At 43.2% G+C, this 21,046-nt stretch overlaps 1 protein-coding gene across 1 annotated transcript in view; it reads right to left on the bottom strand.

Moving 5' to 3' along the window:
- Positions 1–12,565: 12,565 nt before the first annotated feature.
- LOC115572851 (translation initiation factor IF-2-like) overlaps positions 12,566–21,046 on the bottom strand; it is a 28,157-nt gene continuing 19,676 nt past the window's right edge. The window contains exons 4-5 of the mRNA XM_030403304.1: positions 19,618–19,675; positions 12,566–13,590 (exon numbers count right to left, since the gene is read on the bottom strand). Of these exons, the coding sequence (XP_030259164.1) occupies positions 12,566–13,590; positions 19,618–19,675 (1,083 nt within the window). The remainder of the gene's footprint in view (positions 13,591–19,617; positions 19,676–21,046) is intronic.

Genomic DNA, 21,046 nt, shown 5'->3' with positions numbered 1-21,046 from the left:
AAACCAAATAGTGTTGTTCAGACTGCTCAAATAATCTTATTCAAAGTGGGGGTTAACCTTATAGGATTACACCTGGTCTCAAGTGTACAATAATCGGATGGTGTCCCTAATCATGTGCGTTCTCCCCATCAGGATGATGCTGCTGCTCGCCATCCTGACCCTCGGGTTGGTAATAACCGCGGCCCTCCCCGAGATAATTGAACCAGGACCAAAATCTGGAATCGTTCTGAAGGAGCAGGCTGGACTTTTGATTACCAACTGTCGCCTGCACACACAGAAAGTGTTTGTAAGATTGAACCCCAGGGAGGTATGCAGAAGACATGTACCAACCACCTCTGAGCTCACCGGTTGGGCAGGCCAAAGGTGGTACAGGGAGGTATTAGAACACGCCGAAGCAGACACAACGCACATGTTGCAGCAGCTGCAGAAATTCACTGTCACTCAATCCGAGTTAAGTGGGTTTAAGCACAGACCCAAACGTTTTATCGCAGGGCTCTTGACCGCAGCAGCTGTTGTTGGAACCATTTTTAACCTGGGACACTCAACCGTTAATGCCGTTAGCTTATCGACCGTAAAGCGTCATGTCAACGAGCTGCAGGATGAAATACCAGAGATCAGGGAACAAGTCTACCGGCAGCAAGAAGAGCTACGAACGATAGGACAGTCAGTTAAGGGCACCATCTTGGTGGTCAATTCACACAGCGTAGCCCTTAACAAAACCATCCGCGCCGTAAATTCCCTTCTTGCGATAGTATCGATCGACTATGCTCACACACAACTGGTAAGCATGTTGATGAATGATATGTTACGTGACATTGGGTCCTCAGTAGACAGCTTAGCCATGGGTAAGATCCCTCCATACCTCATTCCATTATCTTTGGTACAAGACATTCTGTCCACCGCCACCAGAGACGTGGCCACGCCTATTCAAGCCCACTTAGCGTACACGCTGGGTAGTGCGGTCCCGATTTTTGTGGACCCCGAGGAGAGGGAAGTAGGTTTTATTATAAACCTACCGATAATCAACTCAGAGAACATTTACCGACTCAAAGACGTGGTAAATGTTGGATCCTGGCAAGGTGACGTCCACGTTAAAGTGCAGACTCCGTCGCTGGTTGCCTATCACGACAACAATCCCGACCTGTATTTGGCACCAAACACCCGCATGTGCACTCTCACCAAAGACATTCACTACCTATGTCCCAGTAAACCTTTTATACGAGACAACACAGATGGAATATGTGGACTGAAAGCAATGTCAGCTGATTCCCGTTGTCCGACTCGGGTCACGCCACGATCACAGGTAAACCAGACTCAGGTTGAGATTGTGGGAGGCCGCTGGTTGGTTAATACTCCAGTGAGAACGGCTGTTTTGACCTATGACCAACATGACACTGCCACTAGAATAACTCTGCCCGACGAAACCCTCTGGATTAGTGTTCCAGAGAACGCTATCCTACATATTGATGACTTAGCTCTCTACTATTTGGACCCAAACCAATATGAGGGTGAAATCGAAGTATCCGAGTTTTTCGACCAGCACCCCCTTGAGCTAGATCCAAATACCCTCACGCAAATACAGTATGAGGGTACTCGGACCATCAACTTAACACCTGTCAATAATGTACTTAAGGAAATAGCTGCCCAGGGCAACAAACCCCTTCAACCCATTCACTATGCCTGGTCAACACCCGACACTGTCTTAGCGATCGTTGCAGCGTTAGGATATTTATTTACCTTTGGCACTGCCTTTTTCTATCTTAGGCGCACCAGAGCCTTGCAGTGCAAACTCAACAAATGCACCAATGGTTTATCTAGGATAGCCAGACTCGGAAGACCAGCCCCAAATTACCCCGGTACCGGGCTCGAGATACCCGATGACGAAAGTGAAAGTAAGGGACGTTACACATCAATGGCGCCGGCACTTTTAGAGGTTGTTACTGATAGTGTTGTATTCTAATTTCAGACACTCGATCAAAAGAAGATTAGTGCCTCCTAATACAGGAGTTAGAATTATTAATATGACACTACCTCATTGTATATAAACTTTGTTAATTGATTACCCTTTAGGCACATGTTAGAAACAAACACCAACTCTGATTATCACAGTGTGCCATCTGGAAGACCTCGACGAGGGACAGTTCGACTTCATTGATCCAAGTTCCTGTTGCCGCAGTCATTGGATCAAAGTGGGGGATATGTAGGAACATGTCCCTTTTTAACATCTTTTATATCACAGGAGACGCGATCTTCAGATTATACACAGACCCCCTCTGATCCACTTTCTCTGACACCCTAATGGCCTGACTCTCTTCCTCCCCCTCCCTCCATTCACACTCTGATGGTGGGTTAAACAACATGTGCTGGGCAATAAACATTTCTTGTGATAAGGGACTGCTGGCTGAGTTCACAAAGGGGGGTTGCCAGACCCCAAAGGATTACCGCTGAGAGTGGGAAGACGACCATTTGTCACCTTAAGTTCCCTCTTACCTGACTTATATAGGGTCTATGCTAACAGGACACTGGACATTCGAGACTCAGAAAGGTCTCCTTTTACATCTGGATTTTGTTCACTTTGACGGGCTGTTGATAATTCAGGGCGCAGTGGTCACTGAGAAAAACAAGGTCCCAATTTGTTATACCAGACTTGTCATCAACAGATACCCTCCACATCTGGTACGAGCCATCAAAGTGCCACACGTGTGAATTATGACACTCAACCCAGCCCGAGTGTTTCTGCATTCCAAACAGGAGAAAGGAAGAGCCTTGATTTCTGTCTTAATGCTAAAAGGGTATTTAATGTAATCTCATCTTTTACAGGACAAAATATCCTTACTCAGCTGGATGATAACCCAAACATACTTTTCCCCCCTGTTTTCTAAGTTCAAGGAAACTACAGTTAGTAAATTCAGGTTTAATCTCTGAAAGTGTGATGGAGCCACAGCTCCACCTAGTGGTAAGTCCGGATATAGTTAAGAGGAGAGTTTCTGACACAAATGGACTTTATATTTGTACTTATAAATATGATTACCTACCTCCAACATATATTCTTGTACCGAAAGTTAAGCTAACCTTTTCGAAATGTTTTTAAGCCATCAGTGCTGCTAAAATCGTATGCAATTGTGTGTGGGTCTTGTTATAACCAATGACTCCCCTTTTTACTTTATTAGGCAATTCCTGTCATGTCCTTTTCATGTTTATGTAACAAAGGTTGATGTAAAGACCATGGTGGATTTAGGGGAATAAGTCGATCGTGATCTTGAGACGTTACAGCGTTATTATATTTCCTTAAGTAATAAGTTCGCAATATCAGCTGTAATATGAGCCGTGACGTCACCGGAGGAAGTGACGTGACAGTCCGCCCTCAATTCTGCCTTCAGCGTAAGTGTTAAAAGAGCAGACTTCACGTCACTCTCTCTCTTCTTCTTTTTTGTAACCCTACCTGTTTAATCTTTTCTACAACGCGTTTACACTTATATTTTTCAAACTTAATCTCCGTACTTTGCTTTGTTCGCGCCTCCGGACTTTTTCTCCGGAGATTTGAATTGCTCCCAGAACTCTTACCAAGAAACGCGCAGTTATTTTGAAAATAACTTCTTTTCGAAACCAAAGCGAAAACGAGATTAATCCTTTTTGTATTCTTTTATATCGCCAAGTATTGCAACTCAGTAAGCCAGAAAAGCTATTTTTGTTTTTGTATTAAGTAACTAAGACGGACTCGCCAGGCCAGCGTTTCTTTCCCCGTTATTTTTGTACAAAGACCTAATCGATATATGTTCGGAGCTCATAGGGGCATCGCTCTCCAGCGGCTCTGAAACCGCCGCCGCCTCCCTGCACAGAGACGAAGCTACTCCCGGCCGTCCAGAGTCCGGGATCCCGCTCTCCGAATAAAAGTAGGCTAAAACATTTACACGACAAGAGTCACACTCGAATGAGATCAGAGTTGGTGTTTGTGGAAGCTTCGAATATATATAGATATATCTCACAAATTCAAAGACCTCGCCATATCGCCCCAATAGAATAAACATTAATTCGTAGTGATAAATTACCGGTTACTTACACTAAAACCCACCATCGTTTAGAATTCATCTTGTCCTCATTTTATTTCACAATTTCTGTTAATATTGTCACATATTTGAATTTTATTTCACATCCTTTATTCTGCATTTATTTAGTAAATAAACATATTTAACCGCATGTCGTTGTCTGTGCTCTTTTAATTTGAGGTGGGAAACCGACGGTATAGTGGAAAGAATTCATGACTTCAGAATAGGAGCAAATTGAAATTCAACAGATCAATTCGAGACTGATCTTTTGTGTTCAAGCCAAACTTGGACAGTTAATATTCTGGCTAGTTCCCTCCGAGCTAGTCGCACAGAGAATCATCGGAGGTGGTGCCCCGTCTAAAGTACAATTGATTACCAGCAATTAATTAACCCTTTTTATCAAAGTAGTGTCTCCTACATGGCCTAGAGCCATGACAAACGAATAACCAGGAACCTCTGGTTATTCTAACATAACATCCATTTTTAAATCACTAATTGCTGTAAAAGTCAGTCACACATTTTTTAAGAGCCATTCTCATTTTAAAGAATCAAAGTCCTGAACAAAATTACTCTGTCTGTAACATCAGATATACTGAGAATCATTAAAAACAATGATACAAGTCAAAAGTAACGATTCATTTGACTTTTTATTTGAATAGATAATTACAATATAAATGAAATGCAGTTATTTGTTTGAAGGCAGAGACTTGCTCATTTATTCAACATTCAACAAAGCCAACATTTCTACTTAAACCTTGTAGGATAGTAAATGGGCCTCTCATGGGCAGCACCATAAATATATAATGTAGGAGACACTGCTCACACACTGGTAATTAATTTTACACTCGTAAATGGGGCACCACCTCCATGTTTAGTTATTGGAATAATCCTGAGGACATTATTCCAAACACCTTACTGTACCAGTTGGCTTGGACAGTTTGAGTCCATTCAAAATCAGTTTATTCATTCTCAATATTCTGAAGTAGTGAATTCTTCGCACGTATCCATCGGTTCTCCACATTAAAATTAACTATACAGAAGTCAGAACTTTAGACACCACTCATTCTCACGTGTGTGGATCCAGCTGCATGAAGACGTTCAGCCTGTTTTATCTGGGAGTCAGGAGGCACTGAAGCTTAGTGTTCTTGAGAGTTCTTTGTTGGACTACGGCACGTTGCGTCAGTCCAGTAGTCAGAGGGAAGGCCGGTACTCTGTTTAGGAACTCTTGGTCCAAAGGCCTTGCGGGGTTTCCGCCTTGGGAGCGCTGCGGGCAGTGTCGGTCTCGGCTGGGAACACACAAAGTCTCTTTTGTTGGAGACTCCTTGCACGGCTTCTGAAGCAGACAATGACTGCAACGTTTTTCATCAAATGATCACAGTCTTGAAAAAGACTTTTTCTTCGTTGTTTCAAGTAGTGGTTATTAAGTTCTGATTCTGAAACTAATTCAACTTCTTCTGAATCAGGCGGTGATACTTTAACAGTATAAAATCCAAAATCCAAAAGAAAAGAATTTGTTCTATTAAAACTTGGATTAAAGTAAAACACTTAAAGTAGGGATTCAATTTGCTTGTCTTAGAGCTTGTTGCCAAAATATAACTAAAGATTACCACCACACCTGTTTGCCACTCCTTCGGCACCGACCCCGACCCCCACACAATGTTGAAGAGGCGTGTCAACCAAGACAGCCCCTCAACACCCAGAGCCTTCAGCATTTCTGGTGGTATCTCATCGATCCCTGGGGCTTTGCCACTGTGGAATTGTTTGACTACCACAGTGACTTCACCCAGGGAAATCAGCGATGATACCCCATCATCCTCCAGCTCTGTCTCCATTACAGAGGGTGGCTGAGTGGGATTCAGGAGGTCATCAAAGTACTCCTTCCACCGCCCTATGACCTCCTCAGTCGAAGTCAACAAGGTCCCATCCTTGCTGTACACAGCTTGGATGGTTCCCCGCTTCCCCCTCCTGAGGTGGCGGACAGTTTTCCAGAAGCGCTTTGGCGCCGCCCGAAAGTCCTTCTCCATGGCCTCGCCGAACTCCTCCCACACCCGCTGCTTTGCCTCTGCCACAGCTGTGGCTGCTGCCCTTCGGGCCCGTCGGTGCCCCAAAACTGCCTCAGGAGTCCCCCGGGACAACATGTCCCTGAAGGCCTCCTTCTTCAGTCGGACGGCTTCCCTGACCACCGGTGTCCACCACGGTGTCCGAGGGTTGCCGCCCCTTGAGGCACCTAAGACCCTATGGCCACAGGACACAGCTGCAGCTTCAACAATGGAAGCTTTGAACATCGTCCATTCAGGTTCGATATCCCCAGCCTCCACAGGGATGCTAGAGAAGCTCCTTCGGAAGTGGGAGTTGAAGGCTTCTCGGACAGGAGCCTCCCCCAGACGTTCCCAGCTTACTCGCACTACTCGTTTGGGCTTACCAGGTCTGTCCAGGGATTTCCCCTGCCACCGAAACCAACTCACACGGTCGGAGGTCAGATGATACGATCACAAAATCGATCATTGACCTACGACCTAGGGTGCTCTGGTACCACGTACACTTATGAGCATCCTTGTGTTCGAACATGGTGTTCATTATAGACAGACCGTGACGAGCACAGAAGTCTAATAATAGAACACCACTCGGGTTCAGATCGGGGAGGCCGTTCCTCCCAATCACGCCCCTCCAGGTATCTCCATCATTGCCGACGTGCGCGTTGAAGTCCCCCTGTAAGACCACGGAGTCCCCCACTGGGGCCCCTTGCAGGGCCCCAGCCAGGACCTCCAAGAAGGCCGCATACTCCGAACTGCTGTTCGGTGCATACACACAGACAACAGTCAGGGTTTTCCCCCCAGCCCTTAGGCGTAGGGAGGCGACCCTCTCGTTCACCGGGGTAAACTCCAACACGGCAGCGCTCAGCCGGGGACTTGTGAGTATCCCCACACCCGCCCGGCGCATCACACCTTTGGCAACTCCGGAGAAGAATAGTGTCCAGCCCCTTTCCAGGAGTTTGGATCCAGAGCCGATGCTGTGCGTGGAGGCAAGCCCCACCAGATCTAACCGGTAGCGCTCAACCTCCCGCACCAGCTCCGGCTCCTTCCCCCCAAGAGAGGTGACATTCCACGTCCCCAGAGTCAGCCTCTGCCGCCCAGTTCTGGGCTGCCGAGGCCCGCCACCACCACCGCCACCCATGTGGCATCGCACCCGACCCCAGCGGTTTCTCCTGCGGACGGTGGGTCCACGGGATGGGGGAGGGAGAAGTGCCATGTTGCCCTTTCGGGCTGTGCCCGGCCGGGCCCCGTGGCAGACCCGGCCACCAGGCGCTCGCTCTCGGGCCCTCCGTCCGGGCCCGGCTCCAGACGTGGGCCACGGGCTTCCTCCGGGCAGGGTCTCTCGCCTCACACCTCTATTTTCCATGGGGTATTTTGAACCATACTTAGTCTGGCCCCTCACCTGAGACCAATTTGCCTTGGGAGACCCTACCGGGAGCACATGGCTCCTGACAACCTAGCTCCCAGGTTCATTGGGACACGCAAACCTCTCCACCGCGATAAGGTGATGGTTCCCGGAGAGGGAACACTGCAAATTTCCTACCATATTTCACCAAACACAGAAGTCATGTGATAATATTAGTCCAATGCGAATCGGCATCTCTGTGATTTGGGGTCGTTTGTTGTTTTTCTTAAGGTTTTTTGTGTTTTTCACGCCTTTTTTCTGCCTTTTTCTCGGTTGAGAATTATGGAGGCTGTTTTGGGAATTATAAATGAGAGTTTTGACAGCATTTTGGGTGCAAATTCAGGAGGCTCATCAGAAGAGCGAAATCTCGAAAGATGATTAGATGGATTACAAGCATGGCAGCATGAGGTAAGGAACATTTTTCCATCTTTCAACAGGCTCACCAGTTATTATATTAAAAATATCCATATCTAACTATGGTGCTGCTCCAGCAAGGGCTCCGGTGTGATCGACCCCGGGGATAATGTCAGTAAATTTGAGTTAAAACACATACTTCGCTTATGCCGTGCGAAACACAGACGTGGTGGGATCATTTCTAAATCACCTGAGGTCCCCAGGTAATACTAGTCTCATACGAAGAACTGCATTTTCCCCGTAGCCAAATACCGGAGTGTTGCCAAACATTTAAACTCCGGTGTTATCGGATTGTTTCGGTTGGTTGGGTACGTTATTGCGTCCCTCACCAACTCAACCACAACTTCAGTCCCTTCGCGGTCCATCTGATATCGTTTTAATAATTCCCTGTTATTTAGCGTCTCCAAAACATTCTTGGCGAGTTAGGAGTCCTCTGGACTACTTCTAAGGTCTCCCAGACTTAAGTGCTACTTTTAGGCTTAAAATGTTTTGGGAATAACTCTTATTTTCAAAAATTAGGAGTCCTAAAGTTACGACTGACACGCCCATTATTTTTAGGAGTTGCTCCTAAATTCCCCTGTTAGGAGCTACTTTTAGCTTTAAGATTCTTTGTGAATACGGGCCCAGGTCTCTTCCATCTTCACCAAGGGGAGGGGCTGGTTTCTGTTGACCTTCAACTCATTAAGTAATAAACTTCATTTGGGCTTGACAATAACATGGGAAAGATCTATTGCATGACCTTCTCACGCTATTTTGGAATCTGCTAAAATTAAGAAGTTGAGAGTTTATTAGTTATATAAGACGTATTTGAATTTGGATGAAGATAGACACTGCAGTGGGATTGGAATGTCTGACCCAGGAACAACAACGGTCGTAAATAAAAGTTAGACATGTGAGGAGAAGAACACACAGATTAGGTTTTGCACCTTACCTTCCCCCACTGGAGAGTGTTCCAGAGGGAGAGAGATGTAGATTATTAAGACATCTTAAATCACAACATCTATGTTAGAGATGTCCAAACAGTCCTCCTTCCTTCTGATGTGGAGAAAGAAGACTCTATCGTGCTTGACCTCGTTTGACCTGAAGAAAAGGGGTTCATCTTCTTTGGAGGAAGGGGAACAGACCAGATGTGCTTTGTCGTTGTAAATTACTAAAAGAAGATCTCTGGTGATCTGTTTATTGCCAGAAAAACAACATTCTCCCCCTGTGGGGGAAAGAAGTCCTGCCAGGTCAGGAGATGTGGGCTTTCAGTCTCATATGCTGCAAAAAGGAGTCGATTTGGGTTAAAAGTAATCATGGATAAAATGGGACCACTTTAAGATGCAGAGACAAAGGCTTGTGTTCCTACAACCTCCAGCAGGGGTCAAACTCGTTCATGCAAACAGCTTCTTGTTCATGTTCAGAAACTCAAAGAGCTTTTTGATCAAATAGTCCAAGAAGTGAGGAGCTCCAGGAGCTCGACTCAGGAACTAAATCAGGAGCTTTAGTCTGTTCCTGTCAGCATTTTCACAGCACAAACAACTGTCAAATAAAGGGTTTAAACACAGATGCTGAGCTGTGATGTCATTATTTACAGTCAGTTATTACTGATGAGTTTTCCTGTTTGTTACAGTCGAGCAAACTGAAAGAGGTCGACCTAACAAACACAGACAGGAAACTGAAAGAAATGAGACTGAAGACTAAAATCAACTCCACGGTTACTATAGCAACACCATGTGACAGTGTTTTTATGTGTCTCACTTTATTTATGTTTCCATGTTTTTATATGTACATGAATAAATATGATATTTAGATCAAATATTCAGTTTGAATGAAGAATGGTTTGATTTGTGTTCACCACCTGTTCACAATATTAGAAAATATTTCCTCCACACAGGAAATGACACCACCTTAAATATTTAGTGAGGTTACTCTGCAGAATCATTTATAAATGTTCTGTGTTCATATTATTTTCCGTGTGTTAATTCTGTGCTTTCTATAACTTTGTCATATCTTAACATTATTGAGGTGCAGGCCTCAGATCAGCCCTCTGGGTTTCTGCCTCTTCCTGCACTGTTTATCATTTGGATGAGCTGCAGGTGTGCAGGGTGATCGGCAGCAGCAGGTGGAGAGGAGGCCGCTGAGAAACCCAAGGAAGAAGGACGGATAAAGTCTAATCTTTCACATGTTGTGTTTTAATTAAACATTAAAAGGATTGGCTGAAATTCTTCTTACCCTTGATTGTCAGATGTTCTCTCAGCTTGAATATCCAGTCCTTCTACATGTTCATGGTTCCTTCAGTTAACTACAAACAGCAGAACCTGTTCACCGCTCACATCAGCATGTACAAGAAGTGTCAGTATATCTGTTGAACTGTTCTGTCTGTTCACAACATGATATAACATGATCTTGTTGTTTTGGTTTGGGGTTTTAGTTTAGTTATTTCCTAACATTCTCTCTCCCAATGTGTTATGTGCCAATAACCCTCTTATTGCATTTATGGCATGTGAGTATTGTATTGTGTGTTGTCGTACACCTGAAGAGTCACCAGCTGCTTTTATTCCTTGTGTTCATTCACACTGACTGATAGGAAATGCTGAGACAAACAAAAGTAAAGATACAAATTAATGTTTCAATGTTTCAGGTTTTTAGGTTGAAATTTCCTCTCGGGGTAAAGAAAGGAGATGTCAACACAACATGTTTCATGTCTTTCCAGCCTCATATCAGCTTCTCTGACTGAACTTAAACTTTATTTCTCCACAGACTGAGATGATGAATTTTTAAAAACTGATGTAGTCATGGTCAGTATGTACAAGAGGACTGATTATAGTCCCTGATCTATTTTGTTATCGTCAGTTTATATAAAACATAAATTCGCAGTTGTGACATAGATTTGAAAATTATTTTAAAAGATATGTTTAACAACAGGTTTTATTTTGTCCTCAGTTCATCTCAGCTGCATTATTCACATGTTACAGTCACTTCTGGCCAGTGGAGGGAGCTACTGTGCAATATCTGAGCTCATGCAGGAGTTCAGATTTGTGCATCCATGACAACAGTTAATGTGTCACAGTTATATACAATTAGATCAAATTAAATAAATCAAGCAAGCTGGTGTGTAAAAATCTGTTTTCTTTTAATTCTTCCACTGATGAAGTTACATTTCTAAAGTCAACCTCTGAAAGAATTACTCATTTATTATCAGCTTTATTTCATGATCACCTTATCAATACTTTCATGACAATCTGTAGCACTATTCAACATTAATTGATCTCATCAACAGGTATGAAAATGCTATTATTCATATGACATTATGAATCAAGGGACCTTAAATCACACAAGTTGTTAGATGTTAAATCACACAATGTACATAAAATCAAAACATGTATCTAAATTATGATTCTTGATTGAGCAGGTGTCAGGTGACTAAATGACATCATACACAACAAACCAACACATTAAATCATCAATGAAAATAAAGCAAACAAATAAACAAAGCAGAAGAATTACAGAGAACTTCAGATGAATCAGCCATTTTTTAATGTTCACGGCTAATTTCTTGGTAACCCCTCCAAGCTGTTACTGTTCAGAATGACTTTGTCTTTGGATTCAATCTTAACACCAGTCTGAGCTTGTGCAGGAAGGCGTGTAGTTTATTTTACAGTGTTTGTCTCTAAAGAAAGGACTCACAGCACATTAAGAATGATGCTCTAGATTTGCTGCTGCTTTGTATTAAAACTATTCAACTGGTGAAACAAAGAGTGAATTTATTGTGAATCAGTCACAGAAAATGACTGAGTTTGTTACTGATGTCGATGCTGACAGCGATCATTTATCAATATATCTACAAAACGGGACATTTTATACACTGCAGATAATAATGGAGCAAGAAGAATCAGCCTCAGTTGTGTTCAGACACAACAGCAGCTGGATTTTAGAAACAAATTGTCCACAAAGTCATTTGACAGAAAAGATGTAAGTAGATGCTTTGCTCAGGGATTGTTGGATTACAACGAGTTAGTAAATGACAGGTCTACATCTTGGAAACAAATATTCCAATCATATGATTACATCAAATTAAAATCTAAAACAACAGCAATTTTCATTCAGTATGCGATTTCTACAATTCAGGCCCAATGAGGAGACCAAAAACTGGAGCTGCAGCTAATTTATCTGCTGCAGTCTGACATCACAAAGTCAAGAAGCTTTTTATGAAATACAGCAAAGACTCCCTATTGCCCGTATCCCTGTCCCTGTCGCTGTCCTTGCCCCTGTCACTGCCCCTGCCCCCGCTGCTATCACTGTCCTTGCCCCTGATGCTATCACTGCCCCTGCCCCCGCTGCTATCACTGCCCCTGCCCCTGATGCTATCACTGCCCCTGCCCCTGATGCTATCACGGCCCCTGCCCCTGATGCTATCACTGCCCCTGCCCCTGATGCTATCACTGCCCCTGCCCTTGTCACTGTCCCTGCCCCTGATGCTATCACTGCCCCTGCCCTTGTCACTGCCCCTGCCCCTGATGCTATCACTGCCCCTGCCCTTGTCACTGCCCCTGCCCCTGATGCTATCACTGCCCCTGCCCCTGTCACTGCCCCTGCCCCATCTGCTATCACTGTCACTGCCCCTGCCCCTGATGCTATCATTGTCCCTGCCCCTTCTGCTATCACTGTCCCTGCCTGTGCTGCTGTCACTGCCCTGCCCCTGCTGTTATCACTGCCCCTGTCCCTGATGCGATTACTGCCCCTGCCCCTGCCACTATCACTGCCCCTGTCCCTGATGCGATTACTGCCCCTGCCCCTGCCACTATCACTGCCCCTGCCCCTATCATAATTCCGATCACAACGTCTCTTACTGTATTACTTCCCTCTGCCTTTCTTCTAGCCTCCTTTTCTTGTTCTTCTTGTAGTTTTCTACATGCCTCTTGTTTTTCTCTTTCACACTCAGCCTTTAACTTTTTCTGCTTCTCCGTGTCAGCCTTCGCCTTCTTCAGTTCCTCCTCATACTTCTTCTCTATTTTCTTCTCCAGCTCCTCCAGCTGTTTGCATCTTTGCTCTTCATTCTCTTTCAGGATTCGTTGTTTCTCATCTTCAATTATCTTCTCTGCCCTCTGGAACATTTCAGTGGTGTAGTGGCTTCCTCTGTTCTTCTCTGTTATATTTCTGATCTTGTTCAGCAGCTCTCTGACCTGAGAACAATCCTTCAGCTCATTACTGAAGACGTGGTACTGACCGTTACATCTGGACACAAGTTCCTGCAGGTCTTTATTTTCCTTTAAAAACTCCTCAATGGGTTCTTCTTTGAGCAGGTCACCATGGGTGAAGAGAACCATGCTGTATTTGTCTGCTTCCTCTCCAAAGATTTGCTGAATCTTCTGCACCGTCTTCTTTTCTTCCTCTGTGAATCTGTCCAGTTTGATGACGACCAGGAAGATGTGAGGTCCAGGAGAAGCATAAGAAATGCTCTGGGCAATATCTCGTTTGGTTTTCTCTTCATCTTCACAGGTGTCAAACACACCTGGAGTGTCGATAACAGCAACCTTTTGTCCGTCTACCTCACCATCGGCCTTAGCACATTGTTTAGTCAAAGACTTGGAGGAGAACTTTGATTTAAACTGCTTTTCTCCCAGAATGGTGTTTCCTGTGGAGCTCTTCCCAGCTCCAGTCTTCCCCACCAGCACAATCCTGATCTCCTCATTGTTGTATATGTTCAGTCCTGATGGGATGTTGAAATAATGAACAAATGTTTAGTGTTTTTATAAGATTAGGGAACATGGGTGACAGTTTTCAGGTCTGAGGAAAACAGAATATTGGGAAATAACATGTGTCGATTCTTCTCAGAATTTTGGCTTCAACATACACGTTGTATACAATTTTCTAAGACAACTTTAATCCTGAAAACATGATTTTTTTCTAAAATTCACTGACTGTTCTTCTGTTCTTGTCTCAACCTACACAAAGTCTACAGCCGACAGCCAACTAGCTCGTAGCTCCTGCACCTGTGTGAGAGGAAGTAACTCTCCACACCACCAGGTGGCAGTAATCTGTATCTGTCATTCAAAAAGAGAAACTGGAAGAGTCAGTACAGCACATACAATTGCTGTGTCCCAATTCAGGGTCTGCACATTTCAAGGACCGGCCCTTTGCGCTCTCACCGAATGAGAGTCCTTTGGTGCGTCCTGCAGGCTGCGTCAACTTTTGCTGAATGGGACGGTCTACCCTTCACAGCATTTCCTGGTTGCGTCACCAGATGTTCCTGCCTCTAGTCTTACGTAGGGCTGGGCGATTATGCTAAAAATAATAATCACGATTATTTTGATTGATATTGAAATCACGATTAATAAACACAATTATTCACTGATTTCAAAAGTATTTATGGGCCACCAAAACTCAACTTTAAATATAACTTTTAGAAAAACAACCAGATTAGTAACAAGTAAAAAAGTAAATGATGATAATATTTGTATGTTTGCGTGATGGCAACATGTTCCGCTTGTCCAAAGTGTTGACCAGTGTCTTGAAGCCTGGGTTGCTAATTGTACTGATAGGGCACATGTCCTTAACTAGCATTATTAGCTAGCTAACAGTTTGGGGTCATTAACATACCGATACATCGCGTTAATGCTGACATATAAACTGCTGATCACCACTTAGGGTTTTATTTAAATTTTAAAAGCATTATTCCTATTTAAAATGTTTGGTAGATAGTTTTGTTTGTTGTAATGATGTATTAATACTTTAATTATATTATGAAATTGACTCTTTCTTAAAACAATCTTAGTGACAGCTGTGGATGGAGTCAGAACTGCAGACCCAGTTGACGGACGATGTGGTGGACAGAGGAGACTGGACCCCCAAACACCCTGAGTACCGACCCAGATGATGTCCCACTGACACCATCCAGCCCAGCAGCACTGCAGGGACTCCTGCTCAGCCTGTTACTGTCCATCATCTCTAACTGTTTTAATATTGTTTTTAATAATAATTATTTTTGTTAATAGGTAATAATAATCTGTAAATAGTTATTTATGCTGTATAGTGGAAATAGTTGTAAATGTGAAGCCCGTGATAATAAAATAAAACATTCAATCCCTTGTTGTCCCTGAAAAGTAGCACTTGATGCTGTTTGCTGTCATAAATTGTACTGACTACCAGGGAAAAAAATATTGTTCAATCAGAATTTTTTTTTAATTCCCCAATCTTTGTAAGGTAATTAGAATACTGAAAACATTTTTTTAGCAAAAAACTTTTTCAATTTTAAGATATCATGTGTCCACTACGGTGGACATCGGAAAGCCATACACTTGAAAATGAACCTTGATGGCAACCAGTTAGTTCCAAAGAAAACACCAAAAAGTCAACATAAGAATGGGCTTAACATAACTGTCCATCATCACTTTTGTTTAGTTTTCTTTTGCTTTGTTGTGCTTTTAAGATATCATGTGTCCACAGTGGACATCCAAATGCCATACATGCAAAACTGAACCTTGATGGCAACCAGTTAGTCCCAAAGAAAACACCAAAAAGTCAACATAAGAATGAGCTTAACATAACTGTCCATCATCACTTTTGTTTTGTTTTCTTTTGCTTTGTTGTGCTTGTTGTGTTGTGCTCAAAAAGCAATTCCCCTTCTTGGAAACACAAAGGAATACTTTGCACTTCGTGCACATCACATATGTTTTGCTCTTGCAGCCGGATCTGCGACACCTTGATGCATGTGTTTCATCCACCATCTCTGGAAGATTGATGGCGCCATAGGGTCTCAGAGCGGCATTTGGCTGTGGTTTCCACTTTTGACGTGTAGGAGTGTAGTCATCTTCGCTGTCACTTGCGACTCCTGCTTGGGCCCGAGTCATCAACTTTTCACCAAGGAGCAGTTTGAAGTCAAGGAACTTCAGTGGTTTCTTCCCCAGAAACTGGCAGTCACTCTTATACTGAAGCCATGAGTTGGTGATTGCCAGGTCAAAGAAGTGGAAAATTGCATGCACTGTCCATTTCCGAGTGTGAGAGGCCATCCTGTAGAAACTCAACATTCGGGCAACCAAGTCCACGCAACCCATGTTGGTGTTGACAGTGGCCTTGACACCTGGACAAACCTTTTGTCTTTCTTGGACCATCTTCTGCGTGTGTCCTGAGGCTCAATGCCATAGGCAGAAGATGCCATGACAACTGGCTTGTTGTCCAAACACTTTAGGACAGCAAGTTCAGGAGAGCTTCATCTGACTACCATCTCTGATGCTCCTCTTCCTTTCTTTTTAAAGGGCTTATCCCCTATGATCAACCTCCTCGACACCCTGATGACAAAAGGGCTGACAGGGACTGGAACCCTCATGAAAAACAGGGTTCCAGTCCCTGCCTGTCAGCCCTTTTGTCATCAGGGTGTCAAGGAGGTTGATCGTTGTAAAGAACCTGTCAAACAACAGGTGGGTTCCTCGGGGAACAGACTCTGCCTTGGTAGACCACAAAGTCTAAGACCAGACCACTTGGTGTGGCCAAGACAAACACCTATCTGAGTTTCCATCAGTAAAATCCTCTCTGCTTCTGAGAATGCTTCCTTTTCTTTTCATTTGAGAAAACAGAACAAAATGGAGTACATAACTACAAATGTCCACTATGGAGGACATTCTTTAAACACTTAAATACTATGCTAAAATACACTTAAAATAATTCAGACAAATTTTTAATGTGTTGTTAAGAGACTTATATAAAATATGCCAACAACATTTCAAGCCAAATTTGCTCAATATAAAGTATTATGCACTTACTTTTCCTCTTCCCATAAAATGTGCTCGCACTAAGGGACACCATTTTCCTGAATGAGGAAGAGAACTTAATTCAGTAGTATGCATTGGGTGGGAGATATTCAGGTTTACAAATGTCCTCCACACAGGACAAATTTGAACTACTGGTAGTCAGGAGGTTAAGCTGTAAATACTGAATGGAATAGACAATGTGTAACAATACAACAATATTTTATTTCATGAATTATATAAAATGAACAATCATGAACAAATAATATAAAAAGAACCCATACATTAACTAAATAACAACAGATATAATGTAAGGATTGTCCTCTGGAGCAGAGAAGAGCCTCTCCATCTTCTCTGCAGCCTCATGTCCTCCTTCATCCTCCCTCGTCTAACGTTTGAAAGTGAAGGCTTTTAAGGTTTTACTTCCAAAGGCATCAGGCTGAGCATTACTAACGTATTTTACCTTGCAGTTTAACATATCTGGCGTTGGATGTTCAAAGGAGTAAAACCCGAGTATAGACCCAATACTTACATTTAAATAGGAGATCTGCGCCACTTGAGGTTTCTTCTCTTCGGGCGCGCAACGAATCTTGGGATATGTGAGACCACGAAAGGTAGTAGAGGTGCAGCCTCCAAAAACAGGTAAAAGGAGTGCGCATTTGTGGGGTGCATTATGAGAACACTTTGAATTGGGACACCCTTCGCTGCGGTATAATGACGTAAACGCACTTCAAATGCGCACTCGAAGTGTGCAGAACCTGAATTGGGACACATTGAGTTGGTATGATGAAACAGTGTTTCCACTCTCACTGATAGAGCCACCATAGAGATAGAGTTGTTAATGTCTCTGGTGAAGAGCATGAGAAGAAACTGCACTAAAGTGTGGAGCTCACTAAGGGAGATCATTAAGCCTGTAACTGTGGTATTCATACTACAGATACAGGCTCAATGAGCTCCCCTCTCTTTTTCTGTTTCTCTTCTTGTGCACTGATTTGCTCAGCTGAACAGCCAATCAGAGTGCTCAATCTTAACGATCTGAAACGCAAGTATCAGGCGCAAAACACAAGTAGCTTTGTGGGCGGATCTCAGGCGCTGTTGCTATTATGCCGTCGGGATAAATGACTCTTGTGCCTCACGCAAATCTAAAATGGGTTGGTCTGAAGTTACATAACTCATAGATGTGGTTTGGTCTGTGTAAAGCAGAAATAGATTTGTGTTATGAGTTTGTCACACCACAAAAAACATGTGTCATTGACCACTGAGCCAAATTTGAAAGATTAAAAAAAAACTTGCCAAGTACATAAAATTAGGTCTCAAAATCATGGAAAAACAAGCACTTCTCTCTGCTGTGAAGCTGGGGGTGTGTCAGTTAGAGGCGCTGCAGCCACGCCCACGCAGGGAGGAGCCTCCTCCGTGTACTGTACAAGGACGTAACCTACAGTAACAATGGAAGCTAGCAGCATCATCGGACGGATCCAGCCCGACCTGTTTGAGCCATCAGAGCCAGAAACTGACTCTGAGTCAGACACTGATAGTACTCAGCCTCGTTCCTCACAGTCCACGTTTTACATTACACACAAACATAAAACCCCAGTCTACATATAGTTCCTTGTTATAGCTATATTGGTGCACATAAAATATCACCTGTAGATTATCATTGTGCTGTCAGATGGACTCTGCTCAGGGAATGAGGCCAAATCATGTCATGATTAAATGCAATAACATTTGCTAACATTAAATGGGCATGACAGGATGCACAAAGTAAAATCACTTTCAGGATTTGCACCTTCAGCAAAATGCATTTAATTGCCCAAATGTACAATATTTATAACATACATAAGCACACACACTTACACCTAGAGCTTAGATCTGGCCCAAAAAAAATCATGTCCAACCCGACCGAGCCCGTGCAGTGATGCCGGTAACATGTTACTCGAATCTGACCACTTTTTTCAGTGAGGAGTAATCTAACGCGGTAATACTTCCAAACCACTAATCAGATTAGAGTTACTTATTCAAATCACTGTGCGTTACTATTATTTTTGTCAGTTTCCTTAGTAAAACTATATATTTTTGCTTTCTTCTTGCGTCTCGGAGAGTGACGTCCCGTGCGGGAGAAGTCACTTTTTCAGCATGAGGACACTCACTCGCGTGTAAAACCACGCAGCAGCACAAACAACATGGAGGGAGGAGAGATGCGCCTTTTGTAGCTGGAAATACAGTCATTAGTCTGAGTTATTTAAAAACACACACACACACAAATGCTTGATCAAGGGCCGGCACAACCTGGCCCGAGGATACTGACTGGATAGAGTTTAGATTTTAGAGAATCTAAACTCTATTTACACTCTCTGGCGGGCACGTAATGCCGGATGAGAGACCTGTTGTCGGCAGGACGGGAGGATGCAAGCTGGGGACGGAGAGGGTCAGTTCGGCCACACTGACCAGCATCAACGGACTCTTCAGATATCCAGACTTTACCTGTGACAGTTGCTGTAACTATCAGGGGTAAAGTGGACACTGCAGAGACAGGTTATGGTGGTGATCTTAAACTCTCCACAGTAGCACAGTAGCTCCTCTTGACATAATCAATCCACCGTTTCCTTACGTTGTTGTCTTTTGGAAACTTAAATAAGCTAACAGCTGTTACCCTGCACACTGTGGCATCCAGGAAAGATGCACAAGTGATGTGGAGGAGACATGACTGTTAAGCTGACTGGTTGACTGGTTAGCTAGCTGCAAACTAAGAGATGCTATCCAAAACTCGAGAGTGGGCGGAAAAATCAAATTCATTCCCTAATTTAAGGAAGTGCGTCTGCGGAGGGAAAATTCCAATGTGCGCCGAATGCAAAATAGGAATTATACAAGCACCAGTGTACAAAGTCAGTTGCGCTTAGTGCTCTCACTGACGGCTCAGTTGGCAGAAAAAGCTGCCAAACTAGTAAGACTGGTTGTGACACATCACACCAACTGCTGCTGCCACAGACGCTCACTGGTCTCCTGGTTTGTCAGGACCTTAAGGCCTCTGAGCGAGCTGCTGTGTTTGACGAGCTGGGAGTGAGAACATGTTGATAAAAGCAACGATGCATCTCCCAAACAACTAACAGCTGTGAATAAAAAAACTGAGTCTTACTCAGATATAATTAGGTTGATTTAACATGAAATATGAACATTACAATCCATTTAACATCTGAATGTTATTAAAATAGACTTTCATGATGCAAAACTTGAGACAGAAGCATCAAAATCACACTCAGCTTCCAGTTTATGAGGTCCATCTAACACTAAAGCAGTCTGACACAACAGTCCTGAAACAAATCCTCCCTTCATGAAGGTTATGAACTTTCTGTTGAAGCTGTTTCAGACTCGTTTTATATCCAATTAAGATCAGTGACAGAAGACAGAATAACAGAAACACCTCTTTAATGCTGGAGATTTGAGAACAGTTCATTTCTGTTATTTAAGCACTGTCCCTTCTTTAACTGTTTATGTGGGAAAAAAAGAAAAATATATGAATATAAATATGAACTATAGTACTCGTTAATCTACATAATGAATACATACACAGATTTCATTAACTTACCATCTTTGGCAGATTTGCTGGCCATAGTTGGTTTGTGGATAGAAGAGCTGGTCTGCAGCTGAAGTGAAAGTTAAACCTGCAACAACAGCTCTTTATATGATGACGTCACACAACAAACCACACCTACTTTAAACTCAGAACTAAAATAAGATTTTCTCGTGGCTCTAATCTACCACTTATAATTGTAATATTATGGGGAAAATAGTGCTGTCAGACAAAGACTATACCCTCCTTATTAGTTCACTTTGATATTTCTTGCCCTACTAAGTTTTTAGCTTCCTCATGTTTACAACTTCATATATGGTTTTATTGTCATCATTGTTCGAGCTGTGCCAAGTTCTGAAGGTCAAAGGTAAACAGTAAATCATGCTCACCCCTCCCATCAGCATTCACAAGAAATGCCACCTGTTCTTTTGAACTGCAACAATACAGTGCACATAGAGTGCAGCCAGCCATCTGAACTCACAGCATGATGTTACATTAACATGTGTGCTGCAAACACAGTCAGACTATAATTGTAATGCATCTATGGCATCAGAGTGGTGTATTAATAAAGAATTGAAAATCAGATGCTATCATTTAATCTTTATTAAAGAATACATGCTTGTCTTACAGGATCTGTGACAGAGACTGTGGAGGTTCACAAGGAGCCACAACAGTTTGATGAATCTGCTCAGCCGAGCATCTCAAAGTCAGAACTCATGATGAAGGCTGTAATGGGAAGAAATCAACTGAGTTTGTATATCACAGAGGAAAACTACTGAGACCAAGAGTGTGACTGACCTCAGCTGAACTTTGTATCTTAGATATGCAACTGCTTGTTTTTACCAAATATGGAC

The sequence above is a fragment of the Sparus aurata genome, chromosome 21 (assembly GCF_900880675.1).
Source record: "Sparus aurata chromosome 21, fSpaAur1.1, whole genome shotgun sequence".
In the NCBI taxonomy this organism is placed as follows: Eukaryota; Metazoa; Chordata; class Actinopteri; order Spariformes; family Sparidae; genus Sparus; species Sparus aurata.
Note: the sequence above shows the minus strand (reverse complement) of the source record. Positions and strands in the feature narration are given on the sequence as shown.